Source organism: Lampetra fluviatilis, chromosome 25, assembly GCF_964198595.1.
Source record: "Lampetra fluviatilis chromosome 25, kcLamFluv1.1, whole genome shotgun sequence".
Lineage (NCBI taxonomy): Eukaryota > Metazoa > Chordata > Hyperoartia > Petromyzontiformes > Petromyzontidae > Lampetra > Lampetra fluviatilis.
The window spans coordinates 9,705,234-9,730,434 of record NC_136299.1 but is presented as its reverse complement, the minus strand read 5'-3'; the positions used below and the strand labels follow the sequence as shown (position 1 = coordinate 9,730,434).

General features: G+C 50.0%; 1 protein-coding gene across 1 annotated transcript; it reads right to left on the bottom strand.

The window, feature by feature from the left end:
* Nucleotides 1-9,250: 9,250 nt before the first annotated feature.
* LOC144941905 (uncharacterized) lies at nucleotides 9,251-24,910 on the bottom strand. Its single transcript, XM_078868407.1, has 4 exons — nucleotides 24,565-24,910; nucleotides 18,380-18,669; nucleotides 15,828-15,949; nucleotides 9,251-11,796 (listed from the first exon to the last, which is right to left on the bottom strand). The coding sequence occupies exons 2-4, from the start codon at nucleotides 18,504-18,506 to the stop codon at nucleotides 10,432-10,434; spliced, it is 1,614 nt and encodes a 537-aa protein (XP_078724533.1). The 5' UTR covers nucleotides 18,507-18,669; nucleotides 24,565-24,910; the 3' UTR covers nucleotides 9,251-10,431.
* Between the last annotated feature and the right edge of the window lie 291 nt (nucleotides 24,911-25,201).

Here is a 25,201-nt window from a genome sequence, read left to right as displayed (position 1 = left end):
TCATCATTAGACTGTAATTACGCTTGCTTACCTTAGAAAGTCTGAATCTTAAGCCTCTTATTCAAGAGGGTCCTGCTAAGTTGTTTCAGTCGACGGGGGGACGACGATTGTATGTGTGTATGTCGGACTTCTTTTGCACCGTACGTAGCCAACCGTGCGAATCGGAGGTGCGATTATTATCCAACCCAATTGTTTCCTGTCAACTTTGGGCCATGACGCCGGGGATATTTTAACGTTCATTGTGAAGTAGGCGATGCATTTGGTACGATTAATACACCTGCGGTGTTATCCAGGGCGGCCTGCGGGGTTTGAACCGCGAACCTCTGCAAGAAGCGTCACGTGACCGTCACATGCTGTGGCTTACGTCAATTTGTGTGAATTTTGATATTGTTCTGGAAGGGCTTAGAAATCTGAAATTTGGCTAAAAGTATAGTTGAGTTATACGGCGCATCATAATCAAGCTTTACACAGTATGTAAGAGGGTGGTGTGGATATTTGTTATGATAGAAACCCGTTATGTCACGTCTCCCATAATGGTGCGCGCATGTTGTCGCGGGGTGATGAGTCTGGCACGTGTTGGCGCGTGGCATTCGTACTCCGCCTATCGAGTCCATTCATTCGTGCGAGAAATCACCACCACCACCATCATCATCAGCAATAAGCATTTTTCGATTTAAAGCTTTCGTGACTGCAGGGATTCATCTTCTTGGTTCTTTCGGTAAAGTCACGTAGAATGGAAATAATAAAATAATAAAAATAAAACATAATAAAATAATTCTCACGACGTTTCGGCCACAACGCAAGCAGCCGTCCTCAGGTGAAGAACAGGTCTGTCGGGAAGACAGCGTCATTCAGACGTCATTCAGACGCTGTCTTCCCGACAGACCTGTTCTTCACCTGAGGACGGCTGCTTGCGTTGTGGCCGAAACGTCGAGAGAATAATTGTATTATGTTTTATTTTTATTATTTTATTATTTCCATTCTACGTGACTTTACCGAAAGAACCAAGCAGACAGCAATAAGCAATTAGCAATCCACTGCTGGATGAAGGCCTCCCCCTGCCATCTCTCACTCAGTTTCAGTTTCATTTATTAGGTATAGCCCTGTGAGCCATTCGGCTCTTGAATCGGGTGCAACCGCAACAAACAAAAAACAAAAACATGAACAAGAAAACATCTTAAAGTGAATATGTGTAAACAGAAAATCCAAGAAAAGACAGCGAAATGTTGCAGAAAAAGCACCGTACACCAACGCTGTGTGCAAAAATCCCAGTGGGATGCAAGTCAAACAACAACAACAACCACAAGACAACTTAGATTACGGCAATCAGTCTTAACTCCGTACTACAACAAACAAACATGGCCAAACCGTGATGCAGACGCTACGTGCTTGGAGCATCTATCACCATTGGGCGAGCATCGTCTCACGGCTAATAACGGGCCTGGGCTTCCCCTAGGTCGACTCAGCCTCGAATGAGTACCCGCCACTTGAGAGAGGTGGTTCACATCGCAGGATCGCGTGAGGCGGCGACGACTTGGGGAGGCCTTCATCCAGCAGTGGATTGACCTTGGCTGATGATGATGATCATTAAGCTTGGTCTAAGGATGACACTGGTCAGCCTGGACTTTTGCAGCTGTTTTAGACTAATTTCAGGGTCCTGATTCCAAATCTGATCTCAGATTTGCTCGATCACATCTAATTTTTATGCTAACGGCATACCCCATTTTCATTGATTTTACCCGAAATTAACTCTGTCACTTATGATTGCAAGTTGTTGCGAGTCAGTGACTGCTTTAGTGTTCAAATATGGTGCTGTATTTTGAGGATAGTGTGTTTATAATATCATTTTATGTAGATATCCACATTTATTGAATATTTTTCTTCTGCAGTTTTTATTGAAAATGCAATATTTGATATCTCAAAAACCTGATGTGATAGACAAAAACTGATGCCAGATTTGGAATCAGCACCCCAAAATTACATTAACACCGTTGGAATACCTTATGCCAAAAAAGTGTGTTGACCAGTGTGATCAGAGCGAGGAGTGAAGCCTGCTATTTGTTCCTCGTTTTCTGGACGCCTTTCTGTCCCCAATACACGCCAGGTATTCATTTCAGGCCGAGTCGACCTAGGGGAGGCCCAGTATTGGTTCAGGGATTGTGTCATTGACGAATACTAATTTTTTTTTTCGAACTCGGGTTGCCGGGTTTGTTGTGCAGTGCGCTAACCACTACATTACCGCCTCACCTGAATGCAAAAAAGCCTTAACAGACTGTCGGAGCAAGTGCTGTCAGCGAGCACTTTGGAAGGCCGGCACGGCACACGAGGGGGTGGGTGGCCAGAACCACGCACGGCCGCCTCTCTCCCCATAGTGGCGATGTTTGCACACCGCGCCAGGTACTAATTTGAGGCTGAGTCGACCTAGCGGAGGCCCAGGACCGGTTCAGATAATCGTGAGCGGGAATCGAACCCGGGTCGCCAGGTTCGTAGTGCTACACCAGCGAGCACACACACACACACCTACACACAATGAACTATGCACAGCACAAATACACACACACAGATGCAAATATACACACCCATAATAACATTTATGCAAATACACACACATCCACAAAGAGACACACAGACACCTACACACAATTACCCGTATCTATGAATACATACACGCAGACACGCACACACAGACGCGCGCACACACACACACATCGTGCACGCAACACGTCATTCTCTACGCGTTTCGGTTTGGCTGTAAATCGTGACCGGCCCTTATCACGCGCGCACTGGGGGCGAGGGGTTCCTCCTCGGAGCGAACAGATTAACGGAAACCCATTACGGGCCAAAATATCTCCAGTTTCACTCACTCAGTGTGGGCACGCGCGCACGCACGTATTTATATACACACACACGCGCGCATATATACACACATACACACACGCGTGTATACACACACACGTGTATACACACACGCGTGTATACACACACACGTTTGTACACACACACGTGTATACACACACACACACACGCGTATACACACACACACAGTGTGTGTATACACGTGTATACACACACACGCGTGTATACACACACACACGTGTGTATACACACACACACACACGCGTATACACACGTGTATACACACACACGTGTATACACATGTTTATACACAAACACACACACACGTGTATATACACACACACACGTGTATACACACACACACGTGTACATGCGCAACCTACGTAAATAAGAACTTCTAAAGACATTCTGGCACGCCTCTTGTTGCCACACGTGTGTGTGTGTGTTATATGATGTATGTAGTCACACTGTGTGTGTGTGTGTTATATGATGTTTGTAATCACACTGTGTGTGTGTGTGTTATATGATGTTTGTAATCACACGTGTTTCCGTGACTGTTCCACTAAAACAAAGCGCTTACTTAGACCTGTAACCTCGATTTTTGTTGTCAATCTGACGCCTCTAGCTCTCATTAAACTCGCACTCAGTGTTTCGTTTGTTAATTGGCGCGTGTTTAGTTCACGACCGTTAACTACCTGCACCTTGCTTGCTAGTTGTGCAATACTCATTAAGGACCACGCTGCAGTTCTCTGCACAACTGATTCTTGTTTTGTCGCTTGTTTTGTTGTTGTTGTTGTTGTTTTTTTGTTGTTGCTACTGCTGCTGCTGCGTTTACGCGGCAGCACTTATCCCCCCTTGTAAAATAAGCGGGGGGGGGGGGGTGTGAATGGAGCGGCGTGATTTTCCGTGAAATTAAATAAACTCAAACCATCAGAATCATCATCAGCAGCCGCAGCAGCCGTGATCTATCCCCTGCTGGATGAAGGCGTCTTTTAAACAGACTTGCCGTGCCACGACCTATCACACACACAAGAACCAATTCTAGATTTGAAGCTTTCGTGACTGCAAGGATTCATACTCGTCGTTTTTTCGGTAAAGTCACGTAGGTAAAAAATAAATTTTAAATTAATAAAAGTAAAATAATAAAAAAGTTATATTTTATTATTATTATATTTTTATTAATTTGAAAATCATTTAATTGTTTTATTAATTTAAAATGCATTTTTTACCTACGTGACTTTACCGAAAGAACCAATCTCAGCCGCTCCATCTCAGTCGCTCCATCTCATCCGGTTGGTCGTCCGATCGGGGCGCATGTATGTTGTGTGATTGTTCGTTTGGTGCGTACGTATGTTGTGTGTGTGTACGTATGTTGTGTGTGTATGTTGAACTTCTTTCACACCGTACGTAGCCAACCGTGCTAATCGGAGGTGTGGGCGGGGGACAGTCGCCTCATCCTTCAACGAGTCGGCTACTTGGTGCGGTGTGGAAACATTGCCGCGAGGGAGACAAAGGCGGCCGGGCGTGGTGCTGGCCACCCACCCCCTCGCGTGCCACAGTGCCGGCCTTCGTAGGTGCTCGCGAACTGCACTTGCCCCAACAGCCTGCTAAGGCTACACGGGGGGTCTTTGTCTTTGTCCCCCGATCCGTGAGTTCGCCGTCCGTGTCGCCCAGTGGCATCCCACGCGTGCCGCACTCCTCCCCGTCGCCTCTCTCCCCGCGCGCCTCTTTCGATTGCCCCCCTCCGTGTTTACTTTTGCCAGTCGCCTCGCCTTCTGTATTTGCCACGGCCGGGAGAGACTGTGTACCGATTGAAAACGTGCTTTTTTGATGTGATCGATTCAAGTCGGTTGGACAGGAGCACGCAAGTCAAGCCTTCCTGTCCTGCTGTCGCCTGCTTTATTTGATAATAATTCACGTCCATCCCGTATCCACCTTCGCGAATAATTGCCCCGGGTACACGTGTGGATGTGCGTACTCTGCGCGCCCTATGTTTCTGTTTCTTTGTTCCAGTAATGTCACCCCCTAAACCCCTCTCTCCCCCCACCCCCAACTTCTCCGACACTGATTTTGTAAAACACACGCACGCTTCATCGTGTGGGCGATATCGACGGAGAGCAACAGCTGTCATTTTATATCGAGGTGGGTGATGAGCCAGATGATTGCGTCGTGAGGAGCGGGAATAGTGGACCGTCGCTCCGGTGATGATGCCTCCTCCTTCGTATAAGCCTCTGTGCGAGTCTAGGGGCCTATGTGTGAGTCTTTATAGATCTCTCTGTGAGTCTATGGGTCTCAATGTGAATCTGTATGATCTTTGTGTGAGTCTTTGAGTCTCAGTTTGAATCTCTATAGATCTTTGTGTGAGCCTATGGGTCTCAGTCTGAATCTGTATGATCTCTGTGTGAGTCTATGAATCTCGGTGTGAAATTGTATAGATCTGTGAGTCTATGGGTCTCTGTGTGAATCTATATGATCTCTGTGTGAGTCTATGGGTCTCTGTGTGAGTCTATGGATCTCTGTGTGAGTCTATGGATCTTTGTGTGAGTCTATGGGTCTCAGTGTAAATCTGTATGATCTCTGTGTGAGTCTACGGGTCTCAGTGTGAGTCTATGGATCTTTGTGTGAGTCTATGGGTCTCAGTGTAAATCTGTATGATCTCTGTGTGAGTCTACGGGTCTCAGTGTGAGTCTACGGGTCTCAGTGTGAGTTTGTATAGATGTCAGAATCACAGCCGTGATTTTACATCGGAGGTGGTTGATGAGCCAGATGATGGTGCCAGGAGTAGCGGGCACCGATGAATCGTCGCCATTCACGTCGTATCTGTGAATGGCTCATTGAGCCTGTTGAGTGCCCATGTTTCACTTCTTTCGCAACCGCAGTGCCGGATGATCCTCGTAGCACAAGTTCCTCGTAGCACAAGTAGCTACACGTGTAGTAGCTACACGTGTAGTAGCTACACGTGTAGTAGCTACACGTGTAGTAGCTACACGTGTAGTAGCTACACGTGTAGTAGCTACACGTGTAGTAGCTACACGTGTAGTAGCTACACGTGTAGTAGCTACACGTGTAGTAGCTACACGTGTAGTAGCTACACGTGTAGTAGCTACGGGCCCTGTACTTTCAAGGGCCCCGCGCTAAATGCTTTCAAGCTATCAATTCCGGTTCAGTGATTCTGCACTTGCTCTATTACTATAGTACTATACTGCTTTCGACTTTTATAGAACGGCTGGGTGTTTAAGTTTAGCGATTTGTCATTATCTGGCTGGATAAAAAAGTGAAAAAATACAATTACTTTACCATGCAAGTAAAAAAATGTGTGTTTTAATATTTGTTTTAGGGCCCCTTTATAACAAATGCTCCAGGCCTCGCACTAGCTTCACCCGACACTGCCCAGTCGTGCTCATCGGAGGAGGAGGTGATGCTGGGGGAAAGACGGCGTACACACGTTTTTTGACGTTCCACGGTTTGTCTCTGCGCAGCGATCCACTGCCCGCATCTGCCGCGAGTGAGTAAGCACGCACACCCGAGTGTGTATCAATACACGTCCTTTTATTTCAAGACGCGAGAGCTCCTCGGGTTCCATGACCTTTCTTACAAGGTAGAGTCTTTACAAAATGCGACCCCCCCTCTCCCCCCTTTGTATTGTTTTATGTACAGTATATACACGTTTTGTACACATTACTGTGATAAATACAGTATACAATTGCAGGCACTGCGTGGGGCAGTGCTGTTGAAGCTCAGGCTGAAAAGGAAAAAAAACGTGGAGAAGGGTCATCGCCACGAAACGTCACCTTATTAATACAATTTATATGCAGCTACATGAAGCATTCGGCTTATCTGCATTGTATAGTATGCACTGTAGCCTGCGTATTACAAAGACACCCAAGGTAGTCTTTTAGACTATCGGGGCAAGTGCTGTTTGCGAGCACCCATTAAGGCCGGCCACGGTCACGTTTCTGAAGGGGATGGTGTGGCCAGGACCATGCATGCCCGGCCGCCTTTGTCTTCCCTGTGCTGATATTGGCCACCGCTCATTTTTAGGCTGAGTAGACCTAGTTGAGGCACGGGCTACGTCTGGGGTATATGCGTGGCCAGGAATCGAACCCTGGTTTTCGAGTTTGCAGTGCAGCAAGGGAACCACCACAATACCGCTACACACACACACTAAACAAAGATACCCCGGGTAGCCTTTTAGACTGTTGGGGCAAGTGCCGTTAGCGAGCACCCATTAAGGCCGGGACGGGGAAGATCTACCACGTGACACGGCTACGGCACACGAGGAGACGGGGACTTGTGTGGGCCGAGGGTGGTGTAGCCAGCAACACGCCCGGCCGCCTTTGTCTCCCCAGTGGATATGTTAGCACACCGCAAGAATGTACGTACGACACAGCGTTGCCAAACGAGATGCGACATCTCGTCATGGGCGAGAATCGAACTCAGGCGGCCCGATTCATAGCGCAGTGCTTCAAAGACACAGATTCCCCCCCCTCTCCTCCAACATAGCCTTTAACAGCCTGTTGAGGCAAGTGCCTGTTAGCGAGCACCTATTAAGGTCCAGCACGGCAGATGGAGGGGTGGTGTAGCCAGTACCACGCCCGGCCGTTTTTGTCTCCCCCAGTACAGACACACGCGGAATATTTAAAAAAAATTCTCGAAACTTTTGAGGTCAAAAACGACCTACTTGTTTTTGTTTTTAATTCCCCATTTATATAACAATTTAAAATTTTCCAATATTAAAACAATAATAACAATATTGTTGTTATTTTTCGTGTCTCGAGATTCTCATCAAAATATGAAAAGCTATTGACAGAAATTCTGCTGATGATAATGAAATAAAAAAAATCGTAAACATTTCGGCTGAATAAGTTGTGCACATAGACCCCACGGACCGAGCATCTAACGCATTTAAGATTAATCGATCCACCACATGAATCGATCATTCTCGAGGCGCGTTTTAATACGGGATGGCCCAAAAGTCAGGACACATAGGGTTATCTCATTTATTTTAACGCGAGCATTAAAACATTTCAATTGTCTCTTCTGTAAGCTAATATTTTATTTTTTCGCACCATTAATATCCATTTTTGTTCCTACTTTTCAGATGACATTTACAAAACTGAACCAAGAACCCTGAATTAATTGAGACGAAACAGAATTGACGAATGCTCAAAGATTACAAGTTAAAGATTACAACTTGTAATCTTAAAAAAAAAAATCCTAAATGAATTTCAAACGTGAATTCATGCATGGTGTATTCATGTTAATGGAAGTCAGTTTGAACATGTATTACAATACATTCAATAACCCTACGTGATTTGTTTCATTAAATATAATAGCCCTACGTAACCTAACTTTTGGGCCACCATGCATATCCCTTGCACGTTTGCGTGAACCCTGCAGCCACTAGAGGCGCTACAATGCACCTGAATTATTTTTTGATATATTTAACAAAGAAAAAAAAAGTTTTTTTTTTAATGAATCGAAGTCACAATTCCATCGATACCACTACCGCAATGAAATTATGTATCACTTATTTATATTGAGTGACTTGCTTACCATTGTTTAACCGTTCTATAACCCGCTGACCTGCCCCATACTGGACGCGTGGGCTTGGAACAAACAAAAGAAAATAGCTTCTTAGCTCATCGGATTTTTCCTCCGGTCCAAAAACAAAGATTTCCCCCATTCTGCATTGACGTCGAACTCAATCAAAGCAGCCGTTAGAATGTGCGCGCGTCAAGGGCACGTGACTCTGCACCGTGGAGCCCGCCGTGACCGACGGCGATTCTGCCCACGGACCAGAGGTCGCAACCGGGTACCCGATACTCGTACCCTACCCGATACCCGGCTACCCGTACCCGGAGCGGGTACGGGTACCCGTTTGCGACCCTGGTGCGGCCGGGTACGGGTAGACCGTGAGTCACTGCTGAGTCACCGTTTGTCACTCATTTCTCAACGTCTTGTCTCTTCTCACAATTCAAGTTCCTAGAATCAACCCACCCGTGCCTGCAACATGGCTTCATCCCAGAGGTCGCAATCAGGTACCCGATACCCGTACCCTACCTGTACCCGAGTGACTTGCTTACCAGGTACCGGTAGAGTACGGGTACGGCCGGGTACGGGTACCCGTTTGCGACCCTGGTGCGGCCGGGTACGGGTACGGGTAAGGAATCAAAACCCGTTTGCGACCTCTGCCACGGACGGTGACGTCCACAGGGAACAGCCTCGGCCGCCACGTGACCCACGTCCCCCCCCCACCCCCGTAGGCAGAGGACGACGGCGAGCACGTGCAGTGGACGGTCACCGCTCGCCACTTCGAGTGCCACGTGCCTTGGATACGTACGGGGGCAGGATACTCCCCCACCCCCCGCACCCCCCCCCAACCCAACCCTGTTCAAGGTACCCTCTGCGGTCTGGGGGTAGTCCACCCCCTGCCTCTGCCGCAGTGCCATTCGCGTGGTGCTAAACCGCGCACGTGACACCGGGTGTCTACAGATGAAGGCGCAGCCCCGCAACTGCCTGCTCGCGTCACACCGCTGGCAAGAAGAGCCGGTGCTCCAATCAAGAGGGTCACTTGGTCTTCTCTTCCACGCTGGCCAGACCGTCTCGACATTGGCACGAGAACCCACACTTCACCCCACCACAAGCGACCCATCGGTCGACTCGGTGCGGTCCGACCCGCCCCATACTGATGGGTGGACAGAGGCGGGGAAAGGGGATGTAAGAAACTTGCAACATCGTTGCAGCTGCCGCGCCTGGAGATCGAGTTCAAACGGTGGCCTCTGGATTGCAAGTCCGGTGCGATATTCGGCCGTGACACCATCAACGGATATTTATTCTGATGTGTCTATACTGATGTGTCTATACTGATGTGTCTGTACAGTATGTACACGTATGCAATATGTAAATGGAATTAGCATAGAAATGCAGTTTGGACACAGCGTTCAGAAAGCTGCCACTTCAATTGACCAGTCGAGGGGTCGACTCAGCCTATCATTCCGTAGGGGTTGATAAAACGAGTACCACTTTGCAGGATGTAAACGGTGGTCGTCTCACGGAGAGACCGAGGCCCGCCATGGGAACGTGGAATTACCCGCCCGCTATGCTCAGGACCGCCAACTAACATGATCCCTTAACCATTGCTGGTGATGTGTCCCCTGTGAACGATAGAAAACACGGACTGATTAAGAGCCCTTTTCTCAATCCACTGCTGGACGAAGGCCTCCTCACACCGCGTCGGTCGTGGGGGTTACTTGACCATACTTCCCCACGCTGGTCAGTGCAGGGGTGGCGCTGCGCAGGAACCAGTGCAGGCATCGCCGCCACCGACGTCACCCTGTGACCCGCAATCAGTCTCCGGTCGCCGTGTTCGCAGCAGCAGCAGCGGAGCAGTGTGCAAAAAACCCCGCTGCGCCGCCGCCGGCGCCGCTCATTCCTCGACGACGTCATGTGACGATGACACGTGGCCACGTGGCCGGGAATCAAACTCGCGATCCTCTACCTCGGCTCGCAGCGCCGCGCGGCGTGCAAGGGGCAACGGACGCGGACGTCGTTCCGTGACCGTCGCCCTGCACGTCACTGGCGCGGGTCGGGAGCTTGCGCCAACGAGCGGCGCGGCTCCTCCTCCTCCTCCGCCACCGCCGCCACCGCCGCCGCCGCCGCCTGCCCGTCACGGGAGCAGTCAAGGACGCAATCGCGGCGCCACACATCGCTGTGCTGTTCCTGAGCGCACCGCGTCGACGGCTGTGCGTAAGCACGGAGGTGCCTGCGGACATCTTGATGATGGTGGTGCTGATGATGATTGTTGTTATTCTGCTGCTGCTGCTGCTGATGATGATGATGATGATCCGGATGGTGGTGATGATGATGCGGATGGTTATCTCGGGACTGATGCTCTAAACCCTGTAGTCGAAGTTCATCCTGCTGTTGCGGCAGCTGCTGCTGATGATGATGATGCTGTTGCTGCTGGTGATGCTGCTGATGATGATGTTGCTGCTGCTGGTGATGATGTTGCTGATGATGATGCTGCTGCTGCTGTTGTGTGGACATGAGTGGGAATCCGCACCCCGTGTAGGGAGCGCACGTCCCGTAGCCGTGATTCGTCACGGGAACGACGCTCGCGCCGCTGTAATCTCCCGCTCCGTCCTCCAGCGCCGTGTCCGCGAGGCTGCCTCGCCCTTGCTGCTGCTGCTGCTGGTAATGGTGGTGGTGATGGTGGTGGTGATGGTGGTGATGGTAATGGTAGTGGTTCTGATTGGCAGCCGGGCAGTGTCCGCCTCCACCTCCTCCGCCTCCGCACGCATTGAGCACCGGATAAAAGCGCATGTGCGGAGGATGGTGATGCTGATGAGGTTGATGATGCTGATGCTGTGGGTGTTGTTGGTGGTGCTGCGCTCGGGATGTCGAAATGCTACCGCCTTCCCCGCCCTCCTCCTCCTCATCCTCCTCCTCCTCATCCTCCTCCTCCTCCTCATCCTCCTCCTCATCCTCTTCCTCTTCTACCTCCTCCTCTTCCTCGTCCTCTTCTGCGTCTTCCTCCCCGTCGCCGCCGCCGACCGCCACGTCCGGCCCGTCCTCCACGCGGGGCCTCTTGCTCGACACGGCGAGACCCCCCGGGGCCTCGGGGTAGTGGTAGTGGGCCTCGGGCACCTGCGACGTCCAGGGACCGGGCCCCCAGGGCCCCAGGCAGGCCGACTCCCAGCCGCCGGCAAAGGGCCCAGCGGCGGGCGCCGGCCAGCCCTGGGCCGGCGAGGGAGGCGGGAAGCAGGAGGCGGCGGCGGTGGCGGCGGCGGCGGCGGCGGCGGCGCCCAGGCGGAGACGTCTCACGAGGTTGTTGATGAGAACGGAGCGGCGGAGCAGCGCCTCGGGGTCATCGAGCAGCTGCAGCTTGCGCATGGAGAGGTTGTGCAGGCGCAGGCGCTCCTCAGGCACGCACAGGCCCTGGATGGGGGGGGGGGGGTAGAGTCGAAGGCATCGTTGTTAGTTTGGCGGTCGTCATTGCAGCAGAGGTCGCAACCGGGTACCCGATACCTGTACCCTACCCGATACCCGGCTACCCGTACCCGGCCGGGTACGGGTAGCCGTTTGCGACCCTGGTGCGGCCGGGTACAGGTACGGGTAAGGAAACAAAACCCGTTTGCGACCTCTGCATTGCAGGCAACTGTTTGCGTAGTCGTCTCATTAATTGCCGGCAAATTTTCTGGGTTGGAATCTCGACACGGCAAAGCTTCGTGCCCCGAACACTTGGCAGGAATCTCCTGAAAACTCGAGTCGTGGACTTGGTGGAGATTTACTGGGTGACCAAGCGGAACGGAAATCATCAGCAACACCAACACCCTACTTGTTGACGTTATCTTTATTATTAATATTACAATCACCCCCGTCATTATCATCTCGAGTATCAACAATGAGAGCTGTCATCATCATCATCTTCATCTTAGCGGTGTGATCATCATCATCAATCGTGATCGCAAATAAGGATGCTCGTTATTATTATCATCAACACCATCGTCGATGTCATGCTGAGACCAGGACAGTCTCAGCTGTGTGACCTCCTGGGTCACCAAATTGAAAAGAAAGGATTCAAGACTAAACACGGCAAGGAAAAAAAAGACAATCTAAATTGAGAGCTGAGCGGGCCACGTTACGTGCGAAATAGAAAACACTGCATGAATTAAACACGGTTGTTAAATCAGATAAATTAAAGAGCTGTTATCGGTTGCGAACGCCGGCACCGGGGAGACAAAGGTGGAGAGAGGTGCGGGTCACACCACGCAGGGAAACAGCACTTGACCCAACAGTGTACACAGGCTATACGGGAGTGGGGGGAATCTTTGTCTTCGGTATAAACCAACCAGGCACGCGAGAGCTCAGGGCCCCTAGCAGCTCAAGGGGCCCCGGGAATTGGTGAAGAAAATACGGGTGACCCAAACATCGGCTCAAATGCAAATCCTCAATAAATAAATTAACGCGCGCTAATTAACATAAAAAGCCAATTAGTCTCTGTCATCTCTATCTCGTCCGCACATCCCTTCTCTCATCTCACCGCACACCTCTCATCGACGTCTCTCTCCCTCTCTCACTCTCTCTCATCCGCACGACATCGTCGACATCCCTTCTGTCATCTCACTAGGAGTTTAAAATTAAAAGTGGTGCGGTAAGAGGAGGAGGGAGGAGGAGGGTGAATGGAAGGAAGGAAGGCCCCAAAAACGGAATTCTGCATAGGCATCTGCTTAACGCGACACGCGTGGCACCACGGAGGCATTACCATGCAACGCGCATTTATTTTCTTAAGAGCCGGCGGAGGACAGACAGGCGGGGAGGAGGGGGGGTGGGTTTGGGAGACGGACGCGTCGGAGAGAGATGGGTGCCTCCACCACTACCCCGATAACGCACGCAATCCTATCCCTGGCCATTCAGCGGACGGGGGGGGGGGTGTTCTAGCCCACCCCCGAGAAAATTGCGAACCCCCCACGGTGCGATGCTCCGCACGGTTAACTTCTGTGTGCGCGTAATTTCGTCCCTCGGTGTCGCGGTGCATTGTGGATACCTCGTGTACGAGACACGACGGCGGTGGGACCGTAGACAGGCGGACAGATTTAAATAAATGAAGCCCCCCACCCCACCCTCAATTCTCCCCTGCCCGCCGTTAACTGGTGAAAAATATTCGCTTGAATACGAGGAAGTGGGTTATTTTGGTTACCCCTATGTGCGCGTGTCTGTCTTTGTAGGCACTGCACCGCGTGTGTGTGTGTGTCTTTAATGTATGTATAGGTCGACTCGGTTGAAAATGAGTGCCCGGTGCAGTACGGAAAAATGAACACTGGGGAGACAAAGATGGAGGGGCGTGGGTCTGATCACCCCCCTCTCCACCTCGTGCGACTTGGCAGCATTAATAGGTGCCGGCTAACAGCCCTGACACCGACGGTCTGTCTGGCTATACAGGGGAGCTTGTACGCTACATATATGTGTATATGCATGTGCATGGATGTCTGTAAGTATGCGCGTGTTTAGCTGGTGAGTTCGTCGCACTGCGTGACAAACTCACCAGACCCGGCTTCAAATCCCGGCCAAGGCGAACAACATCAGTGGTGATTGTCTGAACTGTGCTGGGCCTCCCCTTTAACGGAGTGACTGGTGCAGTGTGTAATACAGCAGCACGGGGGAGACAAACGCGGATGCCCGTAGTTATGGCCACACTACCCCTCGTGTGTGCCGTGCCAGCTTTTATAGGTTGGACGCTAATAGCACTTACGCCAATTGTCTATGTAGGCTACGCGGGGAATGTGTCTTTGTGCAGGTATGTATTGTGGTGTAATTGTGTGTACGTGCATGTACGTACATGTCTGCACTATGTACATGGTGTGTGTGTGTGTGTACCACTATTTACTTCGACGGAGACTTGCGTCCCCACAGATGTATGGTAAGTCAGTCAGTCTTAGGTACAATGTCCACAACCATACATCTAACTCCTAAACCGCTAACCCATCATCCTGACCCCTAAACACTAATACCATGCCATCATCATAACCCCTAAACCCCAAACTTCTCATCCTAACACTTAACCCTAAGCCTATCCTCTAACCCTAAATCCCAACCTTAACCCTAACCTTAAACCTCCAAACCCTTAACCCTTGGCGTAACCCTTTAAACCGTAACGCTTAAGCCTTTATAACCTCTTGAGCTTACACGACATCTAAATGTAGTGGCGTTCATTTCACATTTCATCAACTGGTCGGTTGGGGAAGTGAGAATTGTAAAGGACCCAACGGAGCGCCTGTGATTGGATGAGACGGGGACGTGCAACCAAGTAAAGAGCTGTGATTGGATGAAAATATTGGCCTGTGATTGGATATTAATTTGTGGGGGCAGTAGATTCTCCCATGCACGTGGGATCAGCGTCACAGCTTGGGTCCAGGTATGTGAGCATGTATGTTATGCATAATAAATGTTTTTGGGTTAGATCGCGTAAGTATAATATGTGTCGTAACCCTCCACCACCCGACACAGACAATTAGTTACTACTTCAGCCCACCGGTGTGTTGCCGAGTAAATACACAACATTTACAATTTGAGTTTGACGTTTCGCTGGTAATTACATCCAGCATCAAGCCAAAAACATTTATTCTTACGCGATGTAACCCAAAAACCTTCATTATAAATAATATTGGTCGTGAAAGCCTACGTGTAAAAATGTATGTTATGTATATTCTTGGTTTTTTCGGTAAAGTCACGTAGAAGGGAAATAATAAAATAATGAAAATATAAAACAATAAAAATTCTCACGACGTTTCGACTGCAACACAAGCAATCATCATCAGGTGTGAAATCCACAGCAAGAAAATTAGAAAAAAGTTGTTTTTCTTGCTGCTGCAGGCGTCAGGGTTGGGATCGACCCCACGACCTCCTGCGTACCAGGCGAGGTAGTCAACATCTCGCCATCATAGCGCCCTATGGCGTACCGTGCATACATTCATGCATATTCGTATATGCATATATAGAAAAAAAATCATATAAATTACACTGGTCAACACACTTTTTCTGGCATAAGGTATTCCAACGGTTTTAAGGTAATTTTGGGGTGCTGATTCCAAATCTGGCATCAGTTTTTGTCTATCACATCAGGTTTTTGAGATATAAAATATTGCATTTTCAATAAAAACTGCAGAAGAAAAATATTAAATAAATGTGGATATCTACATAAAATGTTATTATAAACACACTATCCTAAAAATACAGCACCATATTTTAACACTAAAGCAGTCACTGACTCGCAACAACTTGCAATCATAAGTGACAGAGTTAATTTCGGGTAAAATCAATGAAAATGGGGTATGCCGATAGCATAAAAATGAGATGTGATCCAGCAAATCTGAGATCAGATCTGGAATCAGCACCCTGAAAAAGTCCAGGCCAGAAAAAAAGTTTTTTTTTCTTGTTGACCAGTGTTATTTTTTGTGTAGCGCACGCACCCCGTGCAACCAGCTCGGCATGTGTCCCTCGTGGTGGGCACAGTCTCGGTGCTTCCGCTTGAGTGTCGTGATCTCGGTGGCGCCCTGAAGCGGCACGGCCACGCGCTCACCGCACGCCGACTCTGCGGAGAGGGCAGCCAACACCGCACACGACGGGGGGTCATCGTACAAATACGTACACACACGCATGGACGTGGACACGCGCGTGGATAATTGTGCGTACACACACGCACGCGGTCATCATACAATACGTACACACGCATGTACACACACGTAGACATGGATACACACATACACGGTCATCATACAACACGTACGCACGCAGAGACGTGGACACGCGTGTGGATAATTATGCGTACACACACACACACGGTCATAATACAATACGTACACACGCATGTACACACATGTACACATGGATACACACATACACGGTCATCATACAACACGTACACACGCATAGACGTGGACACGCGCATGGATAATGATGCGTGCACACACACACACACGGTCATCATACAATACGTACGCATGCATAGACGTGGATACACACATACACACATACACAGGGTCATCACACAATTCGTACATGCACATAGATATGCGTACATAAAAAAGGCAAAAAATCCCCATATAGCCTGAACACACTATTGGGACAAGTGCGGTGAGCGAGCACCTATGAAGGCCAGCACGGCACACGAGGTGGGTGGGTGGCCAGCACCACGCCCGGCCGCCTTTGTCTCCCCAGTAGCGATGTTTACACACCGCACCAGCTACTCATTTTGGTGTTGGCCGTGAGCGGGACACCGGGTTCACACCACCGCTGCCCACAATTCAAGCAGATTACATACACACACAGGCACACATCCAAACAAATCCCCTATTACCTTTAGACCGTTGGGGCAAGTGCTGTTAATCTATTGAGGTCAACATCAGCACATGAGGGAGTGGTGTGGTTAGCATCACGCCCAACCGCCTTTCTCTCCCCAGTGCTGATATTTTGACACCGCAAGAGGTACTATTTTAAGGCTGAGTCGGCCAAGGGGAGGCCCAGGACTGGTTCAGATATCATTCTCCACTGATGCTAGCCATGGTTAACGATCAAATGCAGGTAGCCGGGTTCATAGTGCAGTGAGTTCGCACTGCAACGTTAAAACACATTCCTGCGGAGGGAGCTGGTAGGAACGTTGGGTTGCTCGGTCAGTGGCCAGGGTCAACGGCGGCGTGGTGTATTCCGCAAATATGCCCGACTGTGAGGGCGGGCACAAGCCGGCGTGAGTAGGTTAAACGTTGAGTTTTATAAGGGCACCACGGGGTTACCAGCCCCTCCCCACCCAGCCCCACCCTCCCCACCCAGCCCCTCCCCACCCAGCCCCTCCCCACCCAGCCCTTCCCTCCCCACCCAGCCCCTCCCTGCACGACGGACGGACAGACACAATAATCCACTGTGGGCTGGTGTAACCAGATGTTCCTACAAGTATCAGTGGTCTATATATGTATGTGTATGTGTGCAGGTTACATTTATTAATATATAGAGAATGTTGTCCCCTTAGACGTGTGGGGCTTTCCCCTGGCACTCTGCTTTACTTTGAAAAGAAGAAACATCCTGAACGAATCTAAGAGATTTAGTGGTAGATGTGATGCATTATCAAAGAAGAAATTACTATAGTGCAAGCCTTGCATTCGTGATAATATTTAAAGTTTTGGATTTATAAAAACAATAATTTGAAAATCAGACCTAGATCCAACATTTTGGATTATCTGGAATTTATTTTCTTTTTTTCTCGGAATGATCCGATAACGGAACGTCGCAGGAAATGACATCACTAACATGGTGTGTCGCGTCCACACTTTTCCCTCCAAAAGTGGTGCCACGTGGCATCGGATGACGTCACTTTTGTTGCCACGTTAAATTGTTATGCGATGTAAACCATCCACAATTCGGAGAATATATCCAATTTTGCTAAAAATGTTTTACACCTGAAATATTTAGATATGAAACTCAACCCTAATATTTATTTAATCTCAATGGGATTTCAAACCCTGGTTTAACAATATAATTATTTGGTGTGTGTGTCCACGTGTGCATCATGGTTGGTGCCCTGCTCTACAAATCCAGCACAGTTGACCTTAGTGGCGAGTGATATCTGACCCCGTCCTAGGCCTCCCCTAGCTCGACTCAGTCATTTAATAATACCCAATGCGGTGTGTTAAATAATTCGTGTCGCCTTGTCTTTGGCAATCAAACCAAGGAGGTCACCCGGTTTGCCATAGTTCATTGTAGTACAGTGTATGTATGTTGTGTGTATATGTGTCGAACTTCTTTCGCACCATACGTAGGCGCACCAACGGCTTACGCGAGCTCCCCCACACATTCCTCACCACCACCCCCCCCAATGACCGCACTCATCATCGCGCACGCAAATCGCACATCCTGTGTGACTCACGGGTTACAGGGTCGGGGGTTGGGGAGGGGGAGGTGATGAGAAGGTGACTCACGTGTGTATGTGTGTACGCGTGGTGAACTTCATTCGCGCCGTACGTGGCCATACCGGGAGTGTGGCCGTCGGGGTACGTTCGCTCGCACGGCTGCTGTCCGAACTCCGAGGGGGCCTCCCAGGCGGGGGCCGGCTCTGCGGGCAGTCCCCCGACCCCGCTCACAGGCAGCACGAGGGTCATTCCTCATCGGTTTAGGGGCGCACCCCCGAGGGCACGGCGTGGAAGGGTGTGGGGGTAGGGAGACCACGAGGTTGGAGTGGTGGTGGTGGTTCAAGCGGCCGGTTGGGTTGGTGTCTCTTGCCCGGGGCAGCAAGAAGTCGAGATTCCTTTGTCCCGCTTTGAGCTGCGAAGGACGACAAAAAACAAACAACAACAGCAGCAGCGGCGGCAATGATGAGCCTTAAGAATTAGTACTTAGCATCGGCATTGTGAATGCTAATCAAATTCGTATTGTTGTTGTTAGACGAGCACAGCGGTGAGCGCAATACATTCTTGACACGGCGACCTGAGTGCAATATCCAGCCACGGATAACATCAGTGGCCGAGTAACTGCTGAACGGATCCTGCATGCATGCACCCCACCTCCTCCACCCCATCCCCGACTTATACAGGAAAACCTCACAAAACCTCAAGACTCTTCACAAAAGTGCGGCAAAGCTATGTATGGCCATTTTTTTAAATTGAGAATTGCGCAAAGAGGCGGGGGCCAATGATTATGGCACTGCAATATGACCCTGGCGACCTGCACTATGACCCCGGCGATCTGCACTATGACCCCGGCGATCTGAACTATGACCCCAACGACCTGCACTATGACCCTGGCGACCTGCACTATGACCCCGGCGATCTGCACTATGACCCCGGCGATCTGCACTATGACCCCGGCGATCTGAACTATGACCCCAACGACCTGCACTATGACCCCAGTGATCTGAACTATGACCCCAACGATCTGCACTATGACCCCGGCGACCTGAACTATAACCCCAACGACCTGCACTATGACCCCGGCGGCCTGCACTATGACCCCAGCGACCTGGCCATGGTTCGCATCAACGGCGAGCGACTGCTGACCACTAACGGCGCTCACCAGTGTGGTGAAGTATGGTCAAAAGATCGTGATGATGGCGTGTGGAGCCATTTCACTAGCAGTAGATTTGCAAAGGGCTGGAGGTAAATGATGTTGTTATATATATGTGTATGTTAGCGCTTGTCGTGTCTTCTGTGGAACAATGTTCTGTTGGAAGGGAGACAGTGAAACGAACTCAGTGCCTGCCTTAAAAACCAGGCTGGAAAAATATTTGTTAATCATTATTTAAGATGAATTTCCTGTGCTTTAAGTATTTTTGTAGCTGTTTCTATACGTTAAAAGTTATTATCATCATGGGTCTATCAATTGTATTAGTCGTGGTCTAACGCATTATGTTTAACGTGGCTTCACTTTAAACGAGTTATATTCGATACATTTTAAAGAAATAGCTTGCAGCGGGTTTACAGTAAAAAATAACGTCGTTCCATTTGTTCGTAAAAATTCTAATAATGAAAATTCACAGCCCTTAAAAAAAAACAGGGCGATGATTGAGCACAGGCCCAAAACGCCCATCGGTTAGCCACAAACAGCACTGTTAAAGAAGTCGCAATAGATAGCAGTGTCACTCGCTTCTTTTAATTGCGCAAGGCTTTAAGACATTAGGAAAAGAGACAATGATTGCAGGGAAATTGCAAAGTGGAGCTGTGCGAGTGAAGCAACAGAAAGAGAGGCGTTGTGACCTGCGGTGTAGTGAGTGAGTGGGTGAGCGAATGAGTGGATGGGTGAGTGAGTGAGTGAGTAGGTGGGTGAGTGAATGAGTGGGTTAGTGGGCGAGTGACTGGGTGAGTGGATGAGTGAGTGGGCGAGTGAGTGCATGAGGAAGTGCGTTGTTGTGACCTGCAGTGTGGTGGTGGCGATGGTGGTTGCACACAGTGAGTGGATTAATTAATGAGCGAACTTCACATGGCCGTAGCAATAGATGAGTGATAAGGAGGGCAACTAACCACCGATGAGTGGGTGATTGGAGCGAATTAGGGAGTGCTGGATCATCAGACGCGCCACGGTGGCTAGGAGATGTTAACTACCTCGTCTGGTATACAGGAGGTCGTCGATTCGATCCCGACCCTGACGCCTGGATTTTTCTCCGTGCCCTCCGGTTTATCCCTCCAAATTGAGAGCCAACGTGTGCTCAGTTAATTGTCTGCTATAAATTGCCACGTGGTCAGCCACTTTCGTTGAGCTGTCATTATTGAGAGCCAGGTCGCTTCTTAAAAAGAGCTACATAGCTCAGTGGGGCCTTACCCGGTAAAATAAAACAAGTTGTTTCGTTTGAGCAGTTTAGTTTTAGTCACCCTCACCGCTTTAGATTGGCTCCTATCGAGTGCGATAACGTATCAGGATACTAAAAATCAACTGCTGGATGATGGCCTCCCCATGCCATTGAAGGAAGGTTGTACGAGCAAACTTCACCACGCAGTGGAGGCGAGAACCGGTTTAGATACCACGCCACTCACGTTCAGCCACGGCCGGTAATCGAACCCGGGTTGCCAGGCTTCGAATTGGTTAGGCTCACGGCATCCGTGTGCAAACCCGCAAACTGTTGCGCCACCACTCCTAGAACACAACTGTGGACGTGTTGCTGGATGATTCGCATTGGCACGTGAGTGTGTGAATTACACGTGATACATTTATCACGATGATGATGATGACGACGATACTATTGGCAGGTTTAATGACGTCATCATCACACGTGACGTAGTCACATGTATCCCTCTATTTAAGGAACTGAACAGGAGGATTTCTCCAGAAAATATGGCTGCCGCCTGATGATGCCGGTTGTAATTACTGGCGAAACGTCGTACTCAGATTGTAAATGTTGTGGATTTGCTCTCCAACACACCGGTTAGTGCTGTACTAGTGACGAATTGCCACGTTCTGTTACCAATTGGTTGCGTTGGGTGGTGGCGTGTTTAACGACACATTTATGTTTACGCGATCTAACCCAAAAAAACCTCTATTAGGGATACTATTAGTGATTACTATAATTTCCATCAGTTTTTTTGGCGTTAGATTGTGTAAGTATAATATTTATGCGCTTTAATTATAATCCTCCAGCACCCAACACGGCCAATCAAATCAAGTTGTCGGATAAGTGAAGGGTGAGAGTTAAAAAAAAAACATTGACATTGTACCCTTCGCGGTCTCTCCCAAACAAACCGCTTATAAATCATAATTATTGATCGTGCAACGAAAGTACCTCCAACGGTTGTTGATGTCATTGGCTCTGTAATCAGTAAAATTACACCACCTGCCATAGCGATATGGAACTTCCATAGCTGATCAACGGAAAATTAGACTCTTTTTTTTTGCTTTTCAGATGTATTTTATTTATCTCGAGAGCGGAGTGCCTAGAGAGTAGCCCCACAAATACGAGGACAGCAAGACTCACACTCGGCAGAGTCAGCCTGTCACCAACCTATTTTCTATACTGGAATAATACTTTGAGCCATCCCATAACTATGCTGTCCAGCGAATGTAATCCCAAATCAATTATCTAATGCCAGAAACGCTACACCAAATATGCAAAAACAATAATTGGCTATACACCGTGTTATACGATTGCACTTTAGAATATTATTGGAGAGTTATAATTTACTGATAGGGAAGTTACAGCCCTCTCTCAATCCCCTGCTGGAGACGGCTTCCCTGTGCCTTGTCACTGATGGGGAGTTGTTTGACCATACTTCACCGCAACGGTCAATGTAGGTAGGTGAAGGGAAGGTGGACTGAGTGTCAGGACCGGTACAGATGCCACTCGGTACTGATGCTAGCCGCGGCCGGGAATCAAACTCGGCTCGCTTAGGTTAGCATTGCACTGCGCTGCCACGACCCACATCGCTCTCACTCAGATGATACCCACCACAGCATCTAGTATATGCACTTCACGTTACACACCGTGTGAAGGTGTTCATCAGCTGCCAAAATGTTGCATCCGGTGTGTTTGGAGGCCGTGCAATCAAATTAAGCACTCTGTCACACTTAAAAGTTGGGACCTTCATTTGAAAAAAAATACTAGTACCTGCATTTTTCAATATTGCACAACATAGTACTGTACTATACACGCCCGTGACCGAATCAACCAGAATGCAAACAGATCTCGGAAGCCAATCAGTCGTTGTTGTGCTCTACTCTCTATGCTCCCCGCTTTCACCAACCCGCACTGATCAGCGTGGTGAAATATGGTCAAACCCCACCCCACCACCCCAACACAACTCGCCCTGCGTGGGAGGGCCCTCATTCATCCAGCAGCGGGGTCCGAAAGTGGCCTGTAACGCATTCAATTTTAAATGATGACATGTCTCAGCAGAAACATTTCCACCACGAAATGCAAATGTGAGAAGGGCCGCGCATCTCTCGAAGGCGTAACTTGGGATTTACTTCGACAGACAGACAGACAGGAGGGAGATGAGCGACGTGGATTGGAAGAGCGCGTGCACGCGAGTCACAGACATCGTCACATCGACCGCGTGTTCGAGAAGAGTAGGAGCTCGTGCTCGGGCACGTCACGCAAACTCGGAAGGGACGATTGCCAGCGGCCGCGACTAACGGCGGAGTGGCAGCCAAAAGCGAGATGCAGTGCCACTACGTCGGACCCAATGATTGCAGGCACACGCCACCACAACGTTGGCTTCACACGTCAGTTGCGTACAAAGGGTGACACGTGCGAGCGGACCCGTGGTAATGAGTGTTTACGCGTAGGCTAGCACGTGTAAGGGGGGGTAAGTACATACACGCATCTAGACGATAGACAAACGCACGCTTGTGCGTGTGTACGCCGAATTGAGTGTTTGGCCATCGTGTTGGCAACGTAGCAGTCGCGTAGAGAACAATGGACACAAGAGGTACACGGGGTACACGACTCACACGTGTACACAGCCCTGTGTACACAGCCCTGTGTACAATGCACGCCGGGACGGTGCATCAGTCGGTCGTGTGGTCAGCACCACGCCCTGACACCTTTGTCTCCCCAGCGCTGGTGTTAACACACCGAACCAGGTACGACTCATTTAAGGTTGAGTCGAGCTAGGGGATGCACAGGGCCAGGCAGATTTCACGCGGCGCTGTAAAGCCGTGGCCGGGAATCGAAATTGGGTGTCTGCGTTCCTCATATTCACGTCCACGAACGCCTCGACATACACCCATGTAAATAAAGGCAAAGGTCCCCCGTGCATATTGACAGACTGTAGGGAAAGTGCTGTTAGCGAGCTCCTATGAATGCTGACACCACACACACTACTCACACACACCACATACACACACCCACTACCTACACACACTCTACACACACACCTACACACACCACACACGACACACACAACACTCACACACACCACACACACACCTACACACACACGACACACACAACACACACGCAACACTCACAAACAACACTCACACACACCACACACACACACACGACACACACCTACACTCACACACCACACACACACACCACTCATACACACCACACACACACTCCTACACACACCACACATCCACACCTACACACACCACACACACAACACTCACACACAACACTCACACACACCACACATACACCACACACACCACACACGACACACACCTACACACACACCTACACACACACAACATTCACACACCCACACCTACACACACCACACACACACGACACACACAACACACACACCCACACCTACACACACACTTACACTCACACACCTACACACACACTTACACTCACACACCTACACACACACTTACACACACCACACACACACCACACACCTACACACACCACACACACACCACACACCTACACACACACACTTACACTCACACCCACACCTAAACACACCACACACACACCCACACCTACACACACACCACACACACACACCTACACCCATCACACACGTCACACACCTAGACACACTTACACTCACACACCTACACACACACCTACCAAACACACACTTACACGCAAACACAAAACCGTGTTGCACGCTGCAATGGAGCCGCTCACTTTTTTTTACTCCAACCGGGACTCAACACCGCGACTCGTAACCCACCCGGCTCAATCCCCATCCCACCATTCTCTCCATCCCCGGCACGCCTCTCCCACTCTCTCTCTCTCTTCACGTCTCACCTGCGGCTCTCAGAACTCACCGGCGAATCGACGGAGACCTTTGCTCGGCTGAGCCCTGGTCCCAGCTCTCTCCCCGAACGGGCGATGCGATCTCTCTCCCGGCGACAGCGGAGATCCTCCTCCTCCTCCCCACCACCACCGCCAGCCACGCACGCTCGCTCATGAATCGCAGCAGCCCAACCTTAAAACTCGCCGCCGACCGCTCGCTCTACCCTCATCCGCGCCTCATTCTGTCCGCCTGTATCAGTGCGCGAGCGCGATGAGCGCAACGCAAAACTAACGGGGGTGCACTATCACGCGAAGATGAACCTCGACACTGGAGTGTTGATGATGCTCGCGCTATCGCGTTCGTTTCTGCCCGGTAATTGGTCGTAATTGTTTCCCCCCCCCCGACCCCCGCGAACGGGCACGCAGCGCTGTAGCACAGCCACGAGCTCTGGGTTGATGCCCCGTGCACATGAGCACACGAGTGGTGGTGGTGGTGGCGGCGGCAGCAGCAGCAGCGTGTCCTGCGTGCCGTGTGTCAGTGGTGCGCGCGCGCGTGTGTGTGGGGGGGGGTGCGGGGCGCGCATTCCACGCGGCGCGTGGGAGGAGGAGGAGGCGTGGACGGCGCGATGATGGTGGTGGTGGAGTAAGGGTGGTGGTGGTGGTGGAGTA

Coding starts and splice junctions, on each gene's coding strand:
- LOC144941905 (XM_078868407.1), bottom strand. CDS start 18,506: ATGACCCTCGTGCTGCCTGTGAGCGGGGTCGGGGGACTGCCCGCAGAG. Junction 15,950..18,379: donor CCCCGACGGCCACACTCCCG/GTATGGCCACGT, acceptor CCCTCTCCGCAG/AGTCGGCGTGCGGTGAGCGC. Junction 11,797..15,827: donor TGCCGAGCTGGTTGCACGGG/GTGCGTGCGCTA, acceptor CCCCCCATCCAG/GGCCTGTGCGTGCCTGAGGA.